The following is a 16,828-nucleotide window of genomic DNA, read 5'->3' on the forward strand; positions in this document are numbered from 1 at the left end:
AAGATTATGTTTACTTCTGAAGGAAAGAGACATAACGATCCGCAGGTTAGCTGAGGTGAAAGTTGTAGCGCCTGCAGCATTATTTCTGGTATGTAAACTGGAATGATGATCAATGAGTCAGTGGCGCCCATGATAAGCACATAAAAGCATGGCAGCAGTGTTCCTCCCTTTGTAAACCTCATGAAACAGAAAGCAGACAGGTCTGATTGAGTGCAAATTTTAAAGGGTAGCAGAGTGTGCTGCAATGTTGTGATCTAAGCCTTCAGTACAGCACAATATGTGTTATTTCTGTGTTTACATGTTACCCATGCAAAGGAAATGTCAGCTGGATAGGTCCAGCCCTCCACACCCCTGACAGCACGAAACAGATTATGAGAATAGATGGATAGAATGGATGTGTGGAAGGATGAATAACTCTACGTACTTCGCTTTTTATCATCTAAATGGAGAAACTTTTAAAGAGTTGTAAAGGCTGAGGCTGAAACCTGCAGCCGAAAATACAGCCACAGAGCTGCTGCCCAGGCTCAGCATGACGCAGTCATGAGCTCACTGTATCTGCTCATGCTCTGACAGACACGAAACACCCCTCTCTGACAGGCATTTTTATTTAATAAAAATATTTGGAAGTTACATTCACAGCCAAATACGCATCAGAACGCAGTAATTTTGCGTGCGTAAAAGCGCACCATGCCCAAACGCACAGTGGCACCTGCAGCCTCGCTTGGTACCGTTTTCGTCTCTCGTTTTTCAACAACGTGTTAATTGCTTGTTGTGTATTTTAGAACTGTTGAAGGGGCGGTCTTTCTCTTTCTCTCACTGAACTGCCAGTTGTTGGACAGGTTTGATAGAAGGGGCGGGCTCTTTTCCTCACTGCGAAGGTTAAGTAGCTGCCCGCAGCGGAGCGGAGAGAGCATTCCTCACCAGTTCTCCTCCGACTCTCTCACCGCCTCTTTGTGTCTTTCTCGCAAGAAAACCCGAGCTTTTATACCGAGGCTAAATTTAGGGGGCTGGTCGGTGCGCAGCGTCCCCATCCTGGACGCGCTTCCTTCCCCCAGCCTCGCATTGGTCTGATTTGTGCGGCGATATTTATAAGAAAAGCGGTTCCTTCCAGACACACAGCGCACATGAGTGCAGAGCTCACCGGACAGGCAGAAGAAGCGACTCGCTCTGTAGCTTTTTCTGGAAACTCAGCGGACTTTTGTGACTTTCTTTAATCCATAAGAAAAACTTTATTCTTCTCAACGATTAAGGATTTTTTCTATTTTTTATAAAAAGGCATTGAAATGGCCTTGAGCGGGACCATTTTACCATCAATCTCTACCTTTGCTAACCAGAAAGAAAAATGCTGGGAAGATGTAAGTTGCTCTTTGTTTACTCTTGCTCTGAGTACAGATGTGCGCTGTGGTAACTTCAACGCACAGCTTCATGCACTTGCTTCTCCTGTGTCAGTCTGATTTACCAGAACCTGTAGGATTTGGACTATAGTTCATGAAATGTTTTTTAAACCTTTAAGCATGTTTCATAATGTTATTGGCAATGTGCCTGTGTATTTTTGTACCATTTCATTTCTATGAAATATCTTGCTTGTCTGGCACAAAATAATTGCGCTCTCTCATCCGTGCTCCAGAGGTGGAAGGGCGACATGGACAGCAGCTGCCTGGGCAGAAAAGACGAAGAGGACCTGGATAAGTTCTTGGATCTTGAGTTTATTCTCGCGAACACCGCCGACTCCGACAGTGCGTCAACAGCCGGGACAGTAGCAGAGTCCTACCGGCTTCAGGAGTCCGATGCGTCCGTCTATCACCAGCAGCAGCAGCAGCACAACGGGATCCCCCCGGTTAATTACACCTCTGTCCCAGACATGAACAGCCCTCCACCGCCCTACAACAGCCTGATGGCGGAGCTCCTTCGCTCCGATGTGGATACCTTCCTTCCCGGGACCAGTGTCCAGGGGAGATTCTTGATCAGCTCCACACCTTTCCAGACCACTCAGGATGCATTCCCCGAGCACCCGAGCATTAAAGTTGAGCCCGCTACAATGGACACGTACGGACCTGTCATGGGTCTGGTGCCTCAGAGCTGCACAAAGATCAAACACGAAGGCAACGTGTCCTGCATGATGTCGTACGAGCAGCAGCCGCGGCTGGCCAACTCTCCGCAGGCCGCGATGGGCAGCATGACTCCGCCACTCAGTCCGAACGACCTGATGACCTCTGACTGCCAGCAGCCACAGATGTGCAACTCCACTTCGCTGACGTTCCCACAGAGCTTCCACCAGCAGCGCAGCGCGCGCGGGGAGTTTCCCCACCAGCACGCCGGGATGCGACTCCCTTTCCCCGCCACACACCACCATCACCAGTTCCCAGGCATGTTCGGAGAGGACGTGTCCATGGCCATGCAGCAGCACCCTGCGGCCGGCCAGCGAGTGCTGCTCACCCCGCCGTCCTCGCCACTGGAGATGATGGACACGAAGCCGAAGAGGGGTCGTCGCTCCTGGCCGAGAAAACGGACAGCGACACACACCTGCACTTTTACGGGCTGTGGGAAGATGTACACAAAGAGCTCCCACCTGAAGGCGCATCTCAGGACGCACACAGGTAAGACCTGCACGTGGGTTTATTTATCCACCTGTTCACCCCGCCTTCAAACAATGACGTCACTCATGCTTTTCTTATTTTATTTTTAGGAGAGAAACCATACCACTGCAGCTGGGAGGGTTGCGGTTGGAAGTTCGCTCGTTCTGACGAGCTCACACGTCACTTCCGGAAGCACACCGGCCACCGGCCGTTCCAGTGTCACCTGTGTGAACGCGCCTTCTCCAGGTCTGACCACCTCGCACTTCACATGAAGAGGCACATGTGAGGAAGGACAAAAAAAATGGAACCGACAAGGACATTTATGCACCGCATCGACCTGATAAAAAGAGCTATAATAATCCTGTGATCAGCTATGCACATATTTACATACAAATTCCTATATAGTGGTACCATGCAGGGTTAACTGCCACATAGTATGATGAGGGCCACTATTGACTACACTGTAATATCTGTATGTATATTATAGGAATATTCTAGTGATTTTTCATTGGGGATAAATTAGGCTTCATTTTGTTTTTGTTCTAAAAAAAAGAGAAGAAAAATATATTTAAATGTTATTTTTGACAAGCAATCCACAAGCAAACAGCCATACGTGACAGAAAGTTTCTTCTTTTCGAACTATGTAGCTGGTACTACGTTTTTGTATAGAACATTCCACCTCAGGCACACGCCACCGAAGTAAACTGGACGCAGACAATCTCTCTGAAAAGTGATGTTCCTCTTTGTATTTGTCACCATTAGTGCCTTTTATATATAGCATTATTACACAATCTACGAGCGCCATATTTTCTACTGGCTAAAAAGACAAAGTTTTATTCTGTATGTTATAATGTAAAGAGGGAACAGCACATGAGATAAGCTTTCAGACAATGTTTTGCTCTAAAAACTGCCTTTCAGCCTGTCCTCCTCCTCCTCCTCTCATCCTGTCCTCCTCCAAGGCTTGAAGTGTATGTCTGTGTGTCTGTTCAGAAATCAGGGTCTTACAGTCTCACGGAAGTGCTCGCCATCTCACCTGATTGACAAAGGGCTATGCAGTCTTTGGCAATAAAATGTTGTTTGTGACATGAAGAAATGTACTGCCTTTGTAAATAGAATCTTTTTATATAATGTAAATAGTTTATTTTAATGTACATATTAAACTAAATGGACAACATGATTTCTGAGTCTTGAGTCTGCCTTTCTAGACAACCTTTCTAGTCTAAAATTTGACACACACACACGTGCAAACAATCTGATGGGCAAACACAATACTGATTGAACTGCTAAGACGCAGAGTAATTTGTAAGAATTCCTTACCACTACTTAATAACATCTTGCCTGACCACACATATTTTTATGTTATGTCCAGAACAACGTATTCTACTGTTAGACAGTGAGAGCTGAATGATTTTGGTCCAATCCCATTTTGCCCCTTGCACCTGCTGGGGGCTGAATGACAGTGTAAAATGAGACACCTCAAATGTGGTCTCAGTTAATAACAGTAAATTATAGTCCAGCAAATCAATGCGGGTTGGTCAACATGATCTAAGCCTGATCGCATCACATAAACTGATGGTTGCACTTTGTGGACAACAAAGCAATAGCCTCCTTTTATGTATCTAGCTGTGTAAAGCTACTTTTAACCTTATCATCCTTTGTTCCCTTCCCTTAAAGTTCATTTTTTCTGTGGATGAAGTGGTAAAGTAGCCTAGTAGATAACTGTTTATTCAAACTAATAAACTGAGGTTTGCCTATCTTTATTTCCCATGATTACATGGTTTTCCATGATGATGCCTGTTGGCAAGTAACAGACACACAGAACTGTATAAACCTGATATTTAAAAAAAAAAACTTGGGATCTAATGTTAAGTGTATCCAGTATATTTTCCAGTGACGGGCTTTATTGCAATCACACACAATTAGAAAAAAAAAACCTTTTCCTGTCTACACTTAAACACCATATTACTCTTAAATCTGGTGTTACTGGTACTGGCACTATGTCCTTATCATCAGTTGTGTTGTCTGAAAAACAAGTGATTCTCAGCAGATGACCACAAAAGCTAAAAGCTAAAGTCAACCTTTCAAATTCTTGAAGGATAGGTGAGAAGTGGGACTGGGGCTTACATGTCCAAGGATGTAAAAGTAGTTTTACAGAATTATAATGCATAATACAATGTTAGCTGTGGGTCATGTCATCTGCAGCGATATATAAAATGTGTTCATATATTTTAGAAAATGTACATGTGCCACATGCAGGTGAATATTTCAGCTTTCACTCTGGTTTAGCAGCAGGTGAGACATCCACCAAAGTCAGACGTGTGCAGGGCAAAGCCCTGTGTGCCTTTCCTGCAGCATCAGAGTGATGCTTCCCAGCTGGGATGCAGCGGCTGCCAGAGTGCTGTGGCAGCTGCCTATAAATACAAACATTACATTGACATAATTATAGAGGCTGGATATAGATGGAGGCTGCGTCGGGGCATGGGGGCAAACCACAACGAGTGGGAGGGAGGGATGGTGGTGAAAAGACAGACAAACACTGTCTCAAATAAACTCAAAAAGACCCACTGGGATAAAAGAAAGTTCAGGAGGAATGTGGAGAAAAACCTGCTTGATGGACAAGCAGGGTGCTGGGATAAGGGACCGTGGAGTCCTTAATTCTTGTACCTTAAACAGTCACGGTCCAATAAGTTGTTTGTGGTTTGAACCATTAGTGTGTTACAACAGGAGTTAGCGATAAGACGACACTGTATTTATATGAAAATGACAGTTACCTCAAGATCCAGCGAAGCATGACGGAGCAGACTGAGGGTGGGGGGACGTCAGAGTGCAAAGGCAGCACAATCTGTTGTATGTCGCCCTGCATTTTGTGTAAGAAAGACTGAGCACACACACACACAAACCCACATCAATCACTTTTCAGTGGTTGAATTTCTATAGAAATATCTATTTTTACATTTAATTACAAGCAGAAAAGATAAAATCTTCGAGCGTAGTGTGATCAGAGGTGCCCCTAAGGGAAATCAGCAGGGATGATGTATTCTTGTACGCTAATGCGGAAGTGAGCATCTCTTGTTTCAACAAAATGGGAATGGGATTTTTCCATTAAAAAGGTTTATTATACTTACACTTTTGAGCAGATCATCTTTAAAAATGATGCACCCTTCAACTTTGAATCCAAAATGTTCTTCCATCTTTGACAACAAATGCAACACATGCTCTTGAAAAGAAAAAAACACCATAAACCCACTGATATGACACATACGGTAGTTACATTCATGCTAACGGAACAAAGACATATGACATCATGCTACAGTAATAAAACATATGATTGTATTGGAAGACGTCATCTGATCATGGGACAGACACAGCTAAAGTCCAAGTAAGGAGGCAGGTTCAGGGCAGTTGGGGTACATGCAACGTGGCAGACTTTCACTCTGGAGTCTGAGGTTCAAGCCCCCCTGACACTACTAGTTGTTTTCTTTTCACCTACTATCAAGTTTCTTTTTTGCTCACAGTTAAGTTTACTGAATATTTGCGGAATAGTTCAGTGTGGACTGAACTGGTGTTTCAGGAGTGCGAAACCAATCGTTTGTAAACTCATACAACTACTTACACTTACTACTTACACCCAATACTCAACTTTTTTTGAAACAATGACACCACAGCTCCACCTCCCTCTTACCCCGCATGCCAAAATCTTCAGGCTATAAAAATAGTCCCATTTAGCCACTTGTTAACAGTTTTTTGAAGAAATGTAGGAACATAAGAATTGTTTAGTGAAGAACTTGGTGTACTGTGTTTTGTGTCAAAGAATAAAATGTGAAAATCTTGTGAAATCACATATCTTGGTTTTAAAACTCTCCAGTAGAGAAGTAGATTCCAGATTTTGGTTTTATATATGGGTGTTTTGTACGTGTTTCTGCCACCTTATTTCAGGTTGAGCTGAATCTTACTGTACTTTGTATACATGAACAGCCATGGCTCTTTCAGGCGTCTCTATTTCACACTTACACTGGTACAGTAGTGAGAAAGCCTGTGTCTGTTGTGAAGGCCACGTGTCCTTTCTGTGCCATCACCGAGGACAAAAAAGGAACCCCTGTCTCTAATATTAGAGCATTTACTCATGTGAAAAATCAACCATTTTCATTTCACTTTTTCAGCTGGGTGCTGGAGGGTGTGGAGTGTGGGAACCTCTGGCTTAAGGGGGTCAGCTGCTTTACATGTTGGTTTCTGTGTGTGCTCACATATGCAGCCATGTGTGTATGAAACAACTGAGCTGATGGATCCGAGGAGGTCAGAGGAGGGTACAGAAGTGAGAGAGAACAAGCTCCTGGTGCCTGTACTGAAGCCTGCTAAAGTCTCTCAGATATCTACCACCGCTCTGTTAGCTTTACCTGTGCAGAGTTCCTACAGACTCTGTGTATGGCACTATGTATGTACCAGGAATACATAACATCAGGTTGATGTTTTAGTCATTAAAAATGGAATGTGTGCATATTTCTCTTTGTGGTAATGGGGCGGGGACTTGTGATGGCAACAGAAAATGGCGACTGCAGAAGGAAACGATTTTTCTTTGTAAGTGAATTTATGTACTCTTGAAAAAACATGTTTAATAATACACACGCCAGATACAACATGTGGCTATGTTTATGCTAACAGAACAAATGATTGTACTGCTCAGCATCATCTGATTATGGGTCCGATACAGCTACAACAGTTCAAGAGATGATGGTTGGGGATGGTGGGGGTGCAGGCAGGTCACTGGACATTCACTCAGAAGTCTGAGGTTTGAAATCCCCACACACACCACAAGCTCACAAGCTCTTTTGTTTTTTACCCTGTGTTAAATTTGGCCACAAAGATTTTTTTAGTGTGTTTTACAAATACAGTAAGAATTTAGCTGAAGACTGAAGTTCAGTCACCATCAGGATGAGTCCCCGCCCACATGAACACGTAGAGATGTGGCCAGAAAAAATGTACATGCTCCATTTTCCAGGACTGAAATATCGACTTTGTGTTATGTTTTCCTGGTGAAGACAGAAGAAAAGCCATTCTAATACTGATGAGAAAGACTCCAGCACACCTCCTGCTTCCGATAGTGGACATTATGGTGATCTTTCAGCGACCTTTCTTAGGTATTAATCACACACAAGTGTTGCGTCCAGTTTAAGGATATTGTCACTCTCTTTGTATTGGTTGAATCCTATAATACTTAACGCATTCTGATTCTGCCTAGACATAGACATACAATGGACTCCAAGGCCATCAGGTGATAGCTGATTGGTCCCCAGACTGCACAGCTGAGGTCCCCTCTTTCCCTCGTCTCCGCTCATCCTCTGTTTTACAGCTGAATTCACTTGAGGTAGAATAAAGAGGGTTTCTATTTAGTTCCTTGATGGCACATGATCCACAGACCCACACTGCTGCTCAGCTCATCACCTCCTCCAGCCCGTATCTATAAATCTGAGCAGTAAAACATACATTTGTGACATTCCTGCACTGCTGCATTCTTCCCTGTTCTGATGCAAGAAATGATTTTCACTTTTCCCTGATTTAGTCCACGGCTGTGTTCCAGCACAAGGCTGTAAACATGCTCACAGCCTCTTGCACAACAGTTTATCTCAGAGGAACTCCCCTCAGAGTGTTTTAACAGCAAACTCTCGTCCAATTCCAACAAAACGCACTCATAAAATGATACAGAGCTGATACAGGAGACAGAAATGTTCCTCCTGAGAGTCATCCCGTCAGAGGGTTCAACAAGCCACCAGAGATTAACACATTCCAACATTTACATTTTTAAACCTGAAGTATAATAGCCTAAGTCTGTCTTCTTTTACTTTGTGTTACATTAAATTGCTTGTTTGTGTAATGCTGAAAGACTGAGGTCATACTGAAACATGTTTCTGCTGAAATTCAAGTGAAGCAATTTTATCAACTGTTTGGGAAACATTAGACTTAAGTGGAAAAGTCTTATCTTAAAAACAATCCCAGAGCCACAGGTGCTTTCTAAGAAAAAAACAGGAATTCCATTAATGGGAAAATGTTGCCCTCTACTGGGACAGCAGCACCGCTGTGGAGACTTGTGCTGGAATCCAGTCCCTGAAGCCGCATCACATGTTTACAGATACATCTGTTAGCTCAGCTGTATGAAGCACATCCTCAGATCACGTCCTTCTGCTTCTCTCAAGGCTGAAAAATAAAGATGACCATGATTTTGCCATCAGGGCCCGTTTACTTTGGAATGTCCTGCCCAAGGAGACTCACTGTCTCCTTTGAAATCACTTCATATAAGTAATTTCATCCTTTCATCCATTTATTTTTCCTTTAATCTGACCACTTTTGTCAAAGTATTCTCCTTTGATGTTAATTATATTAATTAACAAAATTAATTAAAGCTATTAAGTCATTATTAACATTATTATCATGGTATTGAAATTAAATTGTATTAAAATTGTTTAGTGTTGTATTTGTGAACATGATCTTGCATTTTAAATCTCTTTCTAAAACAATCTACAAGTCAGGCAGGGTGCTGATAATCACTGTGGAACCAGCTTCCAGTCTGGGTTCATGAGGCGGACACCACCAGACGTAAAACCTCTCTGTTTAACAAAGCCTGATATAATCTATGCTGCATTCTGTAGGTATGACTACAGCCAGAGCCGGAGTAGGTCTGACTAACACTTAGCATCATAGCTATGCTGCTATATGTGATTGAGCATTGCATGTTATTAACTGTGTGTCCTGTCTTCCCCTCTCTCTCTCTGCATGCTGACCTGCAGTCCGGCCCAATATTTATTGTCCATGTTGGTCACTTTGTTGTACCAGTAAGCTTAACAAAATATCAGATTTATCATAAATATACACTTAGTTTTACAGCTTGTCTTATAACAATAGCCTGCCATGTCTGTCCTCTGTGATGAGGTATGCTCCATGCTCTCCTCTCTCTCTTCTTTCAGGTCTTTCCTTATTGCCACTGTTTTCCTTCCAGTGCTTGCTCAGAGGTCAGGCTCTGTAAAGCCCCTTGAGACAATTCTGATTGTATAAGACACTATACCAATAAGATGGAATTGAATGAAGGAAGATGATGGGAGTGGATAGTAAAGTTGGCTGGGAGAGAAACATAACCTGGTGAAGAGGGCACAGAGAGGACACAAAGGTCAAACGCACTTCTTCTGGCCCTACCTAACCAACAAAACAGCCCAGAAGAAGCTTGCAGGGTTTTCCTTTAGCACAGCATGAAGGCGCACACTCACATTCATGTCCCTCTGGCTGTAAAGGATATTTTAAATATTCACCCTCTTCAAAATATGTGTGTTTTCAGCACAGATGAGGCTGAAAGTGAAAGCACGTGTTCACCAGAGGAGACACACTGAAATGGGAGAACACCAACCCATAATTCTCTCTGACCCACATTTCCAGGTAGAGGCATTTCATTTCCTCTTCTCCATTACCATAGGCTAACACAAACCTAGCAAGGAATTTCCTGTTATTTCATATGGAGACGGTTAGCATTTAGCTAACATAGCAGATTGCTTGGGTTTCAGCTAATACAGCCACAGTATTCATTTCACACTACGAGCTGTATCCTTGAAATGTCTGAGCGTAATTCACTGCACATTGTGTGTGTCTGGGGTTACAGCAGGTTGTGTAAGGCCTCCTGTTCAGGCACCAGCGCTGAGGTACACAGATTGTTTCTGGCTTTGTTCTTTTTGTCAGCACCTGTGACAATGCGGCAACGGACTGTGACTGCATGTGTGTTTCTGAAAACCTTTCACACAAGTCCTGTGAAAAACAAACAAAAACATACTTTCTATTTATTTAGTCAGGAAATCCAATATTTAATAGCTGTTAATGGTAAAAATACAAGAAACCATCTCTGACCTCTTGCACAGCAATAACAACAACTAAAGGCTTCCAGTAGCTGTTGATCTTTGGGGGAATTTGGTGGAATTTTAGCCCATTCCTCACTACAGAACAGTTTGGGGGTTTCCCTGTGTCTGTTTGCCACTGGTCCATATGGCGTCCATGTCTTGCTGCACTTTGTCTGGACATTAAGCACACAGACAGCTATATTTCAGAATCCATTGTTGTACTATGAAGTCAACACACCCTGGCCCAGATGCAGCAAAAGAAGTCCCCAACCATCATACCACCACGTTTCAGAGGCGGGATAAGGTTCTTATACTGGAATGCAGTGCGCTCCTTTCTCTAAACATGCACATATCTGTGCAGAAATATAACTACAAGGGTCACTAAACTTACAAGCACCACTGTATTTTTAAATACAAACATCAAAATTTCATAACATTTTTCCCCTATAATAAAAGAGTAAACACATCATATTGCATTAAATTGAAATGTTTATTCTAGTAAACAGTACAGATCACTGTTCAAAGTAAAACATCTGTCCTCTCCTCAGCTCTTAGTGTATCTGTAGCCAATGGGTTTCTTTACAAGTTTACTTTTTCTTCTTCATCTTCACTCTTTATAGGACAAATATAACAGACATTATACTATATAGACACTGTATACACGTTGTATGCATCCTAATAGAGACAGCTTAGGTCATTTTCGTCTACATGGGAGGAAGGGCAGTTGAAGGCAGTAAAACAAGAGTCCAATTTAGTTATGGCTGCTCACTATAAGCATCAGGCTGTCAGTGAAGACTGGGTTCAAAGGCTTCATACCAAAATGAAATGATTTAAATGTTTATTAAACGTAAATTTAAACGTTAAAACAAAGTGATTATTAATGTGTATAAATGACACCTGTCATCTTAGTCTATCTATAAATATTTAACTGTTAACTGTTTCCTTTTACTTCCCCAAAATTAAAAAAAAAATCTTTGAAAGGTTTGTAGATTCTGCAGGTAGTGGAAGTCAAAACTTTACAAAGTCAGGACAGAGGAGAGACTGGCTGTAGACGCGTTAAATAATCATATTAAAAACATAATTCTACATATAAAAAAACACATCAGACAAAATGATACATAAAACAACAACAAAAATAAACTCTATCTATTGCACAGTGGAGGTATCAAATGAATACAGTATGAGCAACAGTGCCGGTCTGTAAGCAGTACACAGCAGACAGGCTGATCTCATATGGGGTCAAAGGTCAGAGCAGGGCTGAGTAAGCACACATGTGGTTTTAACCCTGAAGAAAAATGGTTAGAGTCAGTATCAAATGTGCAGTTAGATGCAATACTGTCCCTGGCTGGGGCTCTTCCTTTCTGTTCTATTAATAGTTGCCTTCTAATAGTGACAAAACCACGTCTGAACTATGGAGTATATGATAAGATCCGAAGATTGTTGGCATGCTGCAGGCTGGTTGGATGGTAGCATGTAGACACTCTTCTACAGTGTGAGACTCAGGCGTCACTGTCAGCTGTGTACAGCTTAGAGGGAGAAGATCACTATGTACCAATGACACTGCTCTCATACAGGAAAACACTTTGTAACAGCTACAGCACATAATCTTGATATGTAAACACAAAAAAATGGCAGTTCACATTTCCATCTGACAGAATCCAAGTTTCACTCAAGCATCTTTGTTCAGTTTGGGTGAATTCACATTAGGAGGATTGTAGAGTCCCCACTCTACATTTCAGTCATGCTGTGAATTCTCTTCAGTACCATCATCAGTGAGGCGACTGGAGAGACAAACGTAACACTAAATAATATCCTGTATTTACCCGGTGCGAAGGTGGTAACGGATTACTTCAAGAGACCAAGCTCTAATTGAGAACCATCATGTTACAATGCGGGTTGGCTGACAGATTAATTTCACACAGAAATATTTGTGCTCCATCCAGAATTGTGTTGCCAAGTTTGCTTTTGAGTGTGCCAACTTGTAAGCAGTTGTTCCTTAGAGATGACATATTCTCAGAGCAGGGTCCAACTGGACGGCGAAACACACGTCCGTGTGTGACCGTTTGGTCACACACGGAGTAAATCATCACATACTGTATATATATATAGAACACAACGTAACACCTGCAGCAGAGCGGGCTCGACAAAAAACAAAACGTTCAGCAGAATCTGTGAGGAAATCAGTCGCCCTCAAACCGCTTCAAGTAAAGGGACAACTTATTGTCAAATATGAGGTTAAGTCCACTTTTTCACATTTTCCCCAGTTTAACGCCAATTTCTCAAGCCTGAGCTCACTGATATCAGCAGGGCAGGAGGACTGACTAAAACTCTGCTACAAAGTTCAGAACGGAGTAACTACATCAATGAAACATGTAACAATATCCAGCTGATTAAAAAAACGTGTTAAAATGTTCACTTTATAAAAAAACAAAAAAACAAAAACAGGTGAAATGAAAAATAATCCCTCATCTTGCCTTCCATTTGTGGTCTGACATCACAGCATTGGGATCAAGAGGCATAGTCATTACCTCTGTCTATATACACTGCAGGTACAACCTCACACTCATGGACAAGCAAAAATATATAAATATAATGTGTACAATATGTCACTGCAAAGGTTATGCTGACATCTGATGACTGGTTTTCATTCAGCAGGTAGTTGTCACATTAAAGGGGAGACCAAGGTCACGTATCTTTAACTGTGTGTGTGTTTTAGGAGTGGTTTGCAGTTCCAGGAGTCAAAGGTGAACACACCAGATGTCTTTTAAAATCCATCCATGAGCTGAGCTTCCCTATTTATTAGTTAGTGGTTAGTTTGTGGTAATTAAGCACAGTTATTAAAGAATACACATGATGTAAACACAATGTAAGACATGTATCTATTTTACAAATAATGTTTTTTCACATTAAGGTCAGAGGTTCAGACCTCCAGAGACCCCTCCTGGTGATGTCATGGTGACCTTATTTCTGCTCAGAACAGAAATCCTGTGTTACTATTGTGGACTGGAATATAATCAGATAATAATACTGAGGGTCTTGGTTTAGATTGTGCTATAGTGGCATATTCCTAAAGGATGAATATGCAATGAAATAAATTACCACAAACTAAGTGTTTGTCCAAGTCAGGTGAATGTCTCTCATCTCACAGTAGACACTGGTGTAGTATAAAATTAAAATGAAACCTGATATTTGGGGAAACATGCTCACCCAGACACTATTGAGACCAGGACACATCCAATACAGCCTTCAGCAGAAGTGAAATAACTCAACTAATATCGTCTTTCTCACTTCTCATATGAGTCTGGGCGAGTGACAGTATTAAAATGAATTGAGAACTCTCAGTCCTGAGCCGTCCCAGTCTAACAAACACATGTGTAACACCGCATTTTGTAGCATTTTCCTACCTAGCCAAACAACTCCACACTGATTGCTGACACAGGCTGTAGCATCATACCCGTATCAGCACTAACTGTCACTACCATTCCCTTCTGTAGCACTCTGGCAGTTTGAATGCTCTGCTTTTCTCTGCTGCTCTCTTGCTACTGATGGCAAGATTTGTTAGCATGACGTTTTTCCCATATTGTGACTTTAGCTGCAGAATAAAAGCGGCATACTGAATGCAAACTGTCCAGGTGTCCTGCTAGTCTGTCCAGTGAATGGACCTGTCCAGCCACTATAGTGCATAAACACAGTGCATCCACTTGTTTGCATCAAGCATTCCTTCTTCTCCCGTCCTCCATTATACTTCAGCAGGAGAGTTTTGCAGTGATGAGTTTCAGGCCAGAGCTTCATGTAGTTTTTTTTAATGCAGACTTGTCTGAAAGTTAGTCCTGTTTCAGTACTATTCATTGAGTCTTTACATGTGTGGAGGGGCAGGTCCTACTGTGTGTGTGTGTGTGTTAGTCCAGTAATGTGCTTCATGTCTGATTATTTAGATGTCAGTCACATTTGTCTGCATGTTAGCCTGTCTATGGCTACGTATGTATTTTCTCAGAGGGGGAAGGGGGGTGTATGTGATCCAGGTCATGCGTTGGACATCTCCGCCTTGCTGAGGGCGATGGCCAGCTCTAGGTCCTCCTGCTCCTGCTGTCGGAGCCTCTTCAGGCGCTCACGCTCTGCTCGCTCACTTTCCCTCTTGGCCCACTCCAACTGCTGGGCCTCGTTGCCAAACTGGAGAGAAAGACACAGAAAGACAGAGAGACACTGAGTTTGTACCACTGATGGCTCATTCTATATCAAGAGTACCACAGTGTATTAGGGCCGTTTATCAACCCAGTCATCACAGCCACTGATAATGTGGAATGAGAGTGATGTTCAAAGGTTCCTCTTTTAATTCAGAGGTCAGAAGTCTGCACACCTGCTGAGCATCAACTCATCAGGGACTTTAGGGGTTTTTATTTTTGCCTTGAATGCATAATGGCACAATGAAAATAAATACAATTTTAACATACATTTTTGACATAGGGGGCTCTATTACATGCTTTTTTTTTCTTTTAGATACCACCTCATGAGAGGAAGTCTTCCCTTCTTCTGTCTGACAATGGTAACGATTCAGGAGCACAGCCCTATATGTTTCAATCATGCAGTTGTTTAAGCTGTCGATTATTCATTGTAACGCAAATCATCCACTATTTTTTTTTACAATTTAATGGTAGTTTGAAGTCCAAGAGTCACAAATCTGACTCCAAACTAGAACTCTAATAACGTCATTGTTCAAACCTGTGAGACAAAGCTCTCAACATTTAGGACCAAAAACTTGAAGGTGTCAGGAGTCACTGGACAGGTGCCATGTAAATGTCATGTGAGCTCAATCAAATAACACAATCCTTTTTGATTTCACATGCATCCAACTAACTTCTAAATGTTGAGCACTATGTTCAAATTTCAGTTTTGTTCTATGTGGACCAGAAATGTATTTTTTGGTGTCTTTAATTAGTTTATAAAGACATAAAAAGCAGAAGGAATAACTTTAAGATGTTTTTCTATACATTGTTAAAAAAGGCAGAGATCATCATTCGTCACAAAGTCAACATTGCATTTCACTGCTTAGTACATCTGTAAAGTACATATGAGACGTCCCAACTTGAAGGTCATTAACAGCATATTTAATAGCACTGTCAAATGGTGCAGGTATTCATTGTGTGTTGAGTCTCTTACCTTTACTTTGTCGGGTCCTGTCAGAGAAATGGATTACAGAACAGAGGCGTTATAAACCAAAACAACCTAAACCCAGTGGATCTAAGCTACTGTACATCACAGCGCAACACACTGATGCTGTAAAGGGACACCTGCAGTCCGACTAAACAACTGATGTTAGATCTACTTTTATTGATTTTCAACTAGCTTCACTTATAAGCTAGTTGTTGGGTCAATAAAAGAAATTCAGTTAAGGATAAAAATACACTGGGTGCTACAGTGAAGTTGGACAATGGACTGAGGTCAGTGAATCCCTTCAAGCAGAAACAAAAACACAAAACTAAAAGAAAGAGAATCTGCACATAACATCTACAAAAGGGGACGTGACATGCAGAGAGTCAGAGGAAAGTGTCGGAGTGATCTGAAATCGGGGATGAGTGCAGATGGTCTTGCCTACCTGCTTTATGACTTCATCACATAACTGATGAATGGCCTGTCTTTCTGAGAGCAACTGCAGTAGGATAGTTTGTGGGCTGTAGTGCTGGCAGTAAGTTATAAGAGGAAGGAAAATGTCTGAGAACTCACCTTGCCAGGCTTCATGCCCAGCAATTATCCTCCTCTGAGAATTATGGGTGTGTTCTAGGTGTAATAATGGATACTGGTGTTGCCTGTGAGAGGCACATTTGTGTTTTTACTCACGGTGCCTTTCGTGTGTATTTTTTTTTTGCTACATGCTGACTGCTACTTGACAGCAGTGTTCAGCTGTTGTGTCTGGTTGCAGACAGATAAGGGGATGGACACTTTGGAGAGAAAAGATGCCTGACAAGAGCAAACACACAAAGTGCTAATTAACTAACTACACAGTACACGGCGAAGATAACAGTACACACACACAAAGCGAGGTCATGCAGGGTAGACTCAGGAGCTGAGAGTTGAGTGGTGATACTGCTGTGCCCCATGTTAGATGGATAGCTCTGACAAATGTTAGAACTGAGTGGAAGCAGTCAGCCAATCATTCATAAGAATTTGTCCAGGCTAAGAACAAAAATGTGATTATTGTTATTGTCAGAGGAATTAGTTTTAGATTGAGTTAATCTGTGATGAGAACGTTGGAAAGCTTGTCTCTATTATCCTTCAATGGACTGGTGACCTGAGGGCTGTCCTCACAGTAAGGTTCTGATGAACTTGAAGAGTTCCGGCTCTTTTAACCCGACTCATTTTTCACTAACTTTAAACCACAAAGTT

The 16,828-nt window shown here is 42.0% G+C and overlaps 2 protein-coding genes across 8 annotated transcripts in view; one reads left to right on the forward strand and one right to left on the reverse strand.

The window, feature by feature from the left end:
- The first annotated feature begins 889 nt into the window (after nt 1-889).
- Nucleotides 890-3,753, forward strand: LOC114435083 (Krueppel-like factor 2). The gene is made up of 3 exons (XM_028404622.1): nt 890-1,355; nt 1,628-2,597; nt 2,687-3,753. Exons 1-3 carry the CDS (start codon nt 1,284-1,286, stop codon nt 2,860-2,862), a joined length of 1,218 nt encoding a protein of 405 aa, XP_028260423.1. The 5' UTR covers nt 890-1,283; the 3' UTR covers nt 2,863-3,753.
- A 7,170-nt stretch (nt 3,754-10,923) lies between these two features.
- Nucleotides 10,924-16,828, reverse strand: part of eps15l1a (epidermal growth factor receptor pathway substrate 15-like 1a) — a 29,739-nt gene continuing 23,834 nt past the window's right edge. For 5 of the 7 annotated variants that reach the window (XM_028402910.1, XM_028402906.1, XM_028402909.1 and 2 more), the window contains one exon: nt 10,924-14,617. In XM_028402910.1, coding sequence (XP_028258711.1) covers nt 14,471-14,617 — 147 coding nt within the window. In that variant the 3' untranslated portion in view covers nt 10,924-14,470. Of the gene's footprint in view, nt 16,403-16,828 lie in introns of all 7 variants that reach the window. The other 2 variants (XM_028402907.1, XM_028402911.1) reach the window with 2 other exon arrangements.

The sequence above is a fragment of the Parambassis ranga genome, chromosome 4, assembly GCF_900634625.1.
Source record: "Parambassis ranga chromosome 4, fParRan2.1, whole genome shotgun sequence".
NCBI lineage: Eukaryota > Metazoa > Chordata > Actinopteri > Ambassidae > Parambassis > Parambassis ranga.